This window comes from Spea bombifrons, chromosome 4 (assembly GCF_027358695.1).
Source record: "Spea bombifrons isolate aSpeBom1 chromosome 4, aSpeBom1.2.pri, whole genome shotgun sequence".
Lineage (NCBI taxonomy): Eukaryota > Metazoa > Chordata > Amphibia > Anura > Pelobatidae > Spea > Spea bombifrons.
This window is the reverse complement of record NC_071090.1, coordinates 72,594,744-72,603,113: the sequence shown is the minus strand read 5'-3', so window position 1 is coordinate 72,603,113 and position 8,370 is coordinate 72,594,744. Positions and strand designations below refer to the sequence as shown.

General features: G+C 42.7%; 1 protein-coding gene across 1 annotated transcript; it reads left to right on the top strand.

The window, feature by feature from the left end:
- Positions 1 to 3,614: 3,614 nt before the first annotated feature.
- TSPAN3 (tetraspanin 3) lies at positions 3,615 to 8,330 on the top strand. The gene is made up of 7 exons (XM_053462572.1): positions 3,615 to 3,735; positions 5,496 to 5,687; positions 5,790 to 5,864; positions 6,062 to 6,163; positions 6,416 to 6,568; positions 6,687 to 6,770; positions 6,930 to 8,330. The coding sequence occupies exons 1-7, from the start codon at positions 3,673 to 3,675 to the stop codon at positions 7,020 to 7,022; spliced, it is 762 nt and encodes a 253-aa protein (XP_053318547.1). The 5' UTR covers positions 3,615 to 3,672; the 3' UTR covers positions 7,023 to 8,330.
- The last annotated feature ends 40 nt before the right edge of the window (positions 8,331 to 8,370 follow it).

The following is an 8,370-nucleotide window of genomic DNA, read 5'->3' as shown; positions in this document are numbered from 1 at the left end:
TATAAAACGTGGACCTCTGAAAACAGGTAAATGCATGTGCAGAAGACCTGGTGATGTCTGAAACACGTCAGGAAGCCACCAAGAAAAAAAAACATGTTATTTCTACGGGAATCAACCCATTTTAGATGTTGAAACTGAAGAAAAGGACCGGTTTAATGGATTTAGGCATCCAAGATGCTTCTTATATCATGGGAAAGATTAAACAAAAATAAAGTGTGTGTAAAATGCGCTGAAATGTATCTTGTGAAGTTGCCTCCCCCTCAACAGGCATTTACAGCAAAGATTCACAATAGCTGTTTGTTAATGAATCAAGCAGATGCAGAATTGTTTAACGGAAATAACAAAAAATTATCATGGATGGGATCTACAGCTGTGTGAAAAAGAAACCATTTTTGAATTCTATGGTTTTACTTATCAGGACATAACAACAATCATTTGTTCCTTAGCAGGTATAAAAAATTAGGTAAATACAATCTCAGATGAACAACAACACATGACATATTACACCGTGTCATAATCATACCTGGGAACTTCTCCTTGCAGGACGCGGCCAGGACTGCACGCTGACGTTAGCGGGCGGTCCCGCTGATGTTGGTGGGCGGTCCCGCTGACGGGGAGCGGGGCGTGTCAAGACCCCGCTCCCGCGACCCGGAGGACTAGGGTCTTGACCTGGAGAACCGGAGGAGCAGCGCTCGCCCGGCAATCTCCAGGTCAAACCTGGAGAGTTCCCAGGTATGGTCATGATGTATTCAACATATATATATATATATATATATATATATATATATATATATATATATATATATATATATATATATATATATATACACATACATACATACATATCCCCTCCTGCCCCTGCTTACCTCTCACCTTTCCAGCACCCCCCGGTTTGGTCGGAAGGGCCCTTTCTAAACAACTTTGAACCGGTTCAAGGAGACAGGAACAAGTAACCCTGTAGTTACACCACTGGGCCATACACTGACATCCACTCACACATTCTAATACTAAACACAAACACACACAGACTCATGCTAACACTATACAGTAACAGACACACACATGCTAACATTAAATGCTCACAAACACTTACCAGTCACACATACTAACACCATACACTCATGCACACGGATGCTGATATCATATACCACTAATATACCACAGACACTCTAACACAACATGATTATGTTTTAAACCGAAAGAGAGAGAAAGGGACGCCAAGCTGTCAGTACCCGCTCGGCGCCCCTCTCTCTCTCCTCTGCGGCAAGTCTCCCTGTTCAGTCTCGGTGCCGGCTTGTAATGCTGAGTGCCGGAAGATTTCCGGCGCTCAGCATTACAAGCCGGCACCGAGACCGAACAGGTAAACTCGCCGCAGGACTGCTGAAAGGTAAGTACAAGGGGGGGGGAGGGTAGATAATGGGGGGGGAGGAAGGGTAGATAATGGGGGGGCAGCAGGGACGGAGAGAGAGGAAGGGTATATAGGGGGGGGGACGGCATTTTAAAATTCGCCCCAGGCGGCATTTTGCCTTGGGTCGGCCCTGCATATAGTAACATATTTTCACACACACTAACAAGTACACATACTGATGTACACACATACACACACACCTACTAACGGGTAACCAAACTACTTGCAGATAAATGTTTAATGTTCAATCTATTACATCATTTTTATTCCACAAATTCCTGACAAATTAATAATTACCCGTCACAAAACCCCCAATATTTTTCCAACAATTTGAACAATGCATCTTTTTGAAAAATCTTTTTAGCAGAAAACTTTAAAATACTTTTTTTTCCCCACCATTGTGGAATAAAATGCTAACCGTATGGTAACGAGCACCAACATTTTAAGCGCTGCCAGGAACTGTGCGGACACAAAGTCGCAAATTTGTGTTTATTACTAGGGTGAAGTGACTAGCACCAGGGTTGTACTAGGCCTGGCACTTTAAGGCCAATAGGTGCCAAACGATATTTCTGCAGTGGCTGGAGGGATGCACACCGGATACCAACCCTCCAACTGGAGAACACAATCTGTTGTTGGAGTGGCAGTATTGTTAAGTATGCAGCACTACAAGCCGTCTGCCTGGTGCACTGGATAGCCTGTCCGGGCCTGGCCAGCACATGCATAGATTATGGCTACCAGACGCAACACCTCAGAACAATTCAAATCACCACTTTGTTCTAGGAGACGTAGTTACAGATGTGAATAGCATATCTGCAAACTGTCCCAATTTTCCCAGGAAAGTCCCTGGATTTGGAAGCTTGTCTCAGTACGTTCATGTCCCGGGAAATTGGCGGTCCAGGTGCTGAGCCAGTTGGTTTACCGCCCCAAAATTAAGGTAGCACAAGGTTTGTTTGGGGGTAGAAGGAGAAATCAAAGCGATGGGGAGAATGGGCAGGGAGACACATTACTGTAATGAGATGGGGAGAAGGAGAGACAGAAAGAGAAACAGAAGACAGGGGAGAAAAGGAGCAGAGGAAGAAATAAAAGAGAAGGGGAGTACTGGGAGATGAGGAGTGTATGTGTGTGCATACAGGCAGTGTCTATTTGTGTATGGGCAGTTGTGTGTAAGAGCACTTTATATGTGTGTGTGTATAGGCAGGTGTTTAAGCGCAGTGTGTATGTATATATGTGTATATGTGTGCATGTGTAAAGGCAGTGTGTATGAGTGTGTAGGCAGGCATGTGTAAGGGAAGTGTATATATGTGGATATAAGTAGTGTGTAAGTGCAGTGTATATGTATGTGCAGGCATATGTGTGTAAGGGCAGTGTATACGTGTGTGAGGGCAGGCGTGTGTTTATGGGCAGTGTATATCTGTGTTAGCAAGGGCAGGCGTGTATATGGGTAGGTGTGTGTAAGGGCAGTGTATAAGTGTGTGTAAGGGCTACAGAATGATTCCCTGAAACACACGTGTAACCAAGGGGCTCTGTTTAGTATTTTATATGCTAAATGTGTCAGTTTTATTTGAATGTGTATACAGTATAATAAGGCAACATATGTGTTTGTTTTCTGGCTTATCAGAAAATTGTTTAATGTTTTGTCATTTGCTAATATACGTATTGGGTTTATATCTACATACCCGGAACTGGGAACTCCGTGGGCTTCGTCCGGAGAGCTCCAGAGGAAGCTCTGTGTCCCACAAGGATAGACTCCGTGTAGCCGGAGCCCACAAGTTCCCAGGTATGCATATACAGGTATATAATGTATATAATGTATATAATGTGTAAGGTCAGGTTGTGGATAGGCATAGTGGGCGTTACTATGGGGTAGTGGGTGGGAAATTTCCAAGTAAGTAATTGGTAGCGGTTCTGCAAAGTGTCCCCTGACATGCTTTCCAAATTATTATTAGTATTATTGTTCTATATAGCGCCATAAAATTCCGTAGCGCTGTACAAATGTTAGTGAATAGTTGTGCATGACTTCGCTGTGACTGTTTCATGTGTCTGTAGCCTGATGACATCTATTTTCATGCATTTACATGGAATTGTTTGGTTCAGCAGGGTTACATTTAAAGTTTTTCCTTAAAAAAGAAAACACTTGGGTAGCGAACAATAGTAACTGCGGGGCGGGGCGAGTGGGAAGCGTGTGATCGCGAGGGCGGCCCTAGCTGTCATGGGAGCCGGGAGCTGCGTCACGCAGCGGGTGCCGCCATCTTTCAGTCGAAGACATGGGGCAGTGCGGGTTGATCTCCTCTAAGACCGTGTTGGTCTTTCTGAACCTAATTTTCTGGGTGAGTGGCTTTGGAGGTGGTGACCGTGCTAGCCGTGCGGTGGGGGTTGTTGGCGGGATAATATCTTGCTCCGGTATTGTCCGTGTTCTCCGGTTGCGTACACCTGGCTGCTATTTTATCTTTATGTGCGAATTGTCCTATTTCCATGTGCCTTGTTGTGTCAGAGAAGCATCGCAGTGTTAGTGGACATGCGCTACAGCTGTGTGGTGCCAAACCCAGCCCTAATTGGTAGCGGATGGCCGCTAACGCCTGGATATGGCAGCTTTGCATGTGATACAGAATAAGGCCGTATTGGCTTTTAAAGGGGGCGTGAGTGTGCAGGAGGTCCCCATAAGAATCATTATCGCAACGGGGCACTCAAAGGGTTAAAGCAATAAGGCATCACTGCCGGGGGGCGGAGGAGACGAGGGGCTATTAGAACATGCCGTGTCCCGATTGGTCAGTGCTGGGCATGAGCTGCTCTGCTTTGTATTGTGAGTGACATTGTCGAGTTTCCCTCCTGAGGGTAATTCCGGATCATCTACCTGGGAGTGAAATCAATCCTCCTGCGTTAAAATGAACTCCAGTGCTGCAGTTTCCACGCTGTGAAGGACAGAACTTCGCCAAGTTCTTCTGTGCACTTTTGCCTTGGTGTTTGGTTTTGGTTGTTGTTGGGTTTTTTTTGTTGGGTTTTTGGGGGGGATGCATATAAAGAGCAATGATGGCTGTTTAGAAAGAGCAATTCTTGTGCAGAGTTAGACAAGTGGTCTTGTCACTGTAGCAACCAGTGGAATGTTCCATTATTGACCACCCTGTTGCCGTGGTGATAAAACCACTTCAAATTTTTGGACCATTTTTTTTTCCTCTCGTGTGCATATAATATATATTATAGCATGCTGCCTCACAATTTACAACAAATTGTTCACAGCAACCCATGTTGTCTAATAATCTTTACGCTTGGATTGTTTTATGTTTCTATCTTGCATTTTCCACTGCCTTGCACTTCAGTGACCTCCATTTTTTTTCTAGCGTACGCAGTTCCTGCTTTGTAAACATTACTTGGTTATATAAAGCAAAGACATTTTCCCTACCTTATTATACTCCATGGCGTGAACATTACCATTTTGGATCTTTACCCAAATTGCTACGTGTACCTACTTTGTCTTTAAATATCCACTGAATCCGGCAATGTAGAAATCTGCCTGCCGGGTTGGCTGTTCATGCTCCCCCGTGATCACAGCTTAGAGAATTGTGGGAGTTTACAGCCTGGACTAACAAACTTATCAAAGGAAAGCATAACTTGATATGTTTGCTCATGCTGTGTATAATATCCTCCTTGTAGTGGACAGTTTGTTCACGAGTTTGCGGTTCACATGCCTGCTGTATGCAGTCTGTTCGTATAAATAAAATATGGCGACGCAAGAGTCCTCCCAGAAGTCTTAGTGTACGGAGTGACTAGTCTCACAAAGTCTCAGTTTGTTCAGCAAACCGAGAAGAATGGTTCTAATTGTCTCAGCGTTGCTTTGTTCTAGAGAGACGTCTGTAATGACACAATAGCTGTTCTGGAGTCTGACAAAAAGATTTAACATGTTGGTGGCCTGAGAGAAAGTAGTCATTGGCTACACATTGTATTTTTCTGACTGTAACATTTTGTACATGGCAAGCACTTTCATACATTAATACAGTCTGGTGTTGTAGCAGGTCAGTCCGTGTGCGTAATCGGGAGGTCTGTGTGTCGGATATTTGACTGCTGTTTGATGTTCTCCTTTTCTTCTCCGCAGGCTGCTGCAGGCATCTTATGCTACGTTGGAGCCTATGTCTTCATCACGTACGATGATTACAGTCACTTTTTCGAAGATGTATATACCTTATTTCTTGGAGTCACTATCATAGCTGTCGGGGGGCTGTTATTCATCATTGGCTTGATTGGTTGTTGTGCCACGATTAGAGAAAGCCGGTGCGGATTGGTGACGGTGAGTACTGCACGAGTTGGTCCAGTCAATCGCGATGGGTGTAAGTTAAGCCCCAGCTGAACGTTACTGAATCATTTAGTGACTTGTGTTCTTGTTTTACAGTTCGTCATGATCCTGCTGCTGGTCTTCGTGACTGAAGTTGTTGTGGTTGTTTTTGGCTACATCTACAGAGCCAAGGTAACTAATATTAACCTTCGCGCCTGCGTTCATCTGTGTTATTTTACATAAAAACACAAGGATTATTGGCATGCGTGAATACTATTTTCTAAACCAATATATTATTTTGACACCTGCATGCATACCACCCGTTTCAGTTCATTATTTTTAAGATTACATCGTCATGATAATAGACAAGTTATGTTCTTTGCATACAGGTGAATGATGAGGTTAATAAGAGCATTACCACTGTGTTCAACGACTATAATAGTTCTTCACCTGATTCTACCAGCCGTGCAATTGACTACATCCAGAGACAGGTACAATTACATTTCAAAGGGGGTCATATGGAGTGGTTGTGCCGGGGGGGCTTTTGGTGAAGTTATATAGTGCCATTGGCTAGGATTAATAAGAGTTTGTACTTTAAGGGGTTTACAAGGGATTCTTTATGGAGACTTAATCTAAAGTAACAAGAATAATCTGTAAGAAATTGTAATATGGAGCAGAGGAGAGCCATTCAAAATCCATTTTATACATAACCATAGAAATACAAGGCTTTTTCTATTTTCCAGCTTCATTGCTGTGGAATCCATAACTATTCAGACTGGGAGAAGACGCCATGGTTTATTGAAACCAAGAACAACAGTGTCCCTTTGAGCTGCTGCAAAATCAGTGCCTTCAACTGCACTGGCAGCATGAACACACCCGGAGACTTGTATTCTGAGGTCAGAGCAATGTGAACCACTATATACTCCGTTGTAAATGCAGAGCGCGGAGCGTCGGATTCATTTATCAGAGGATATCTCATAAAACCCGTGTGCTAACATTTCTGTCTTTTTCTAGGGCTGTGAGGCACTGGTTGTTGAGATGTTAAAAGACATAATGATGTATGTAATTTGGGCAGCACTGGCATTTGCTGCTATTCAGGTAAGTTCTTGCTCCATGTGTATTTGTGTAATGGTATAGAACGAGTTGTGGGATTGTTTAGGTATATGATTTCTATTTTTATATATAATCTACGTTTTGAAATGTTCTAATATACTTTGTTTCCTGTTATAATATACACATGCTTGTTTTCTTCCATAGCTTATGGGCATGCTGTGTGCCTGCATTGTGCTGTGCAGAAGGACTCAGGATCCAGCTTACGAACTTCTGATAACTGGTGGCACCTATGCTTAGGAAAGCCTTCTTTATCTTTGTACTCTGGCTACGCTTAAGACCCAGAAAACCTTCTTTATCCTTCTTTTGTCCATTGGATCTTCCCACCCTCCTTCTCTAAGGGACAGCGTATCCAGACAAGGCCTCTCCTTGTCTATTTAGACAACATATTGATATCAGTCAGTGTGTCATCCCTGCCCTGGACTCTTACCTCTACCCTCATCACTTCAGTAAACTTTTTTTCCTGCATGTTTTTTTTTGTTTATTTTAGTGTTGATTCATAAGTATTATCACTAGTGACTGATTTTAGTAGTATAATGGCAAGGTAACGCAGCATTGTGGCTACATTATTGCTCTGTGCCCGTTCCTAACAGACATTGTGAAACAAGGTGCAGAGCGATGCCTTAAGAAACTGCTGCTGTGGTCAGTGTGGTCACCTGTTGCTCTTCCGCATTAATATCCTAAACCTTTTTCACCTTCATATCGAACGAGGGCTGCCCCAGCAGGCAAGACCCTCTGAAAAAGACCTGGCTTGGTTACCAGAAAGGTATAACCGTTTAAAACTTCTGCTTAGTTTTGGTTGTCAGACCCAAAGAACAAAACATGTATAGACCTGATAGAAGCCCACAATTAATGATCTGAGATAATAAAATTCAGTTAAGGTCTTCTCAGCCATGATTTCGTTATACTCAAGGCTCTTTTGTAATGACTGTTTAAGATATGCACAAAGTGCAGAAGACTTTTCATAGAAGTCACCCGTTCTGTGAGTTTCCCTTAAGGTCTCTGTTATCGTGGGAAGCATGCATCTCTCTACCAGGAACCATTCCCAAAAAGTATATTTAACAGTCTCCAAAGGTGTAAAAATATGTACAATATATAAACTGTTACTTTATAACAGATGTGAAAAAAGGCATTTAATTACTTTGACAACTAGTATATTGAACTGTAATGCTAAGAAGGCAGCTCTATACATTGGCATCATTTTACAGCCCGCTCCTTGGTAGCTGTGTTGAACCATACAGAGTGTGGAAGTTCTGCAAGTGAGGTGAAGTTTTCTCTAAAATCCTGATCCAAAAAGTTTTTCTTTTGTGAAGAGCTTGAAACTCAAGGAACACCTTTGAAGAATGTCTTATAGACTACTGTTCTTAACCTAGAAGAAATCCTTTTGTTTTGTTTTTTCTTTCATGTTTATTAGCACTTTATATGAAGCAAAACACTAGCACCGTAGATTTATCTGGATTAATAATGTTTCTGTGCAAAACAGCACATTATTATGTGACTGGAACTGACCTGTAAATAGTGATTCAATAAAAATCTACATGAACCTGACGGAAGATGCTTGTTTCTGGTAGCTGATTTGTCTTGTTTG

Excerpts from the sequence above, each read along its gene's own strand:
- TSPAN3 (XM_053462572.1), top strand. The coding sequence starts at position 3,673 with ATGGGGCAGTGCGGGTTGATCTCCTCTAAGACCGTGTTGGTCTTTCTG. Across the intron at positions 3,736-5,495 it reads TTCTGAACCTAATTTTCTGG|GCTGCTGCAGGCATCTTATG; the intron begins GTGAGTGGCTTT and ends TCTTCTCCGCAG. Across the intron at positions 6,771-6,929 it reads TGGCATTTGCTGCTATTCAG|CTTATGGGCATGCTGTGTGC; the intron begins GTAAGTTCTTGC and ends TTTCTTCCATAG.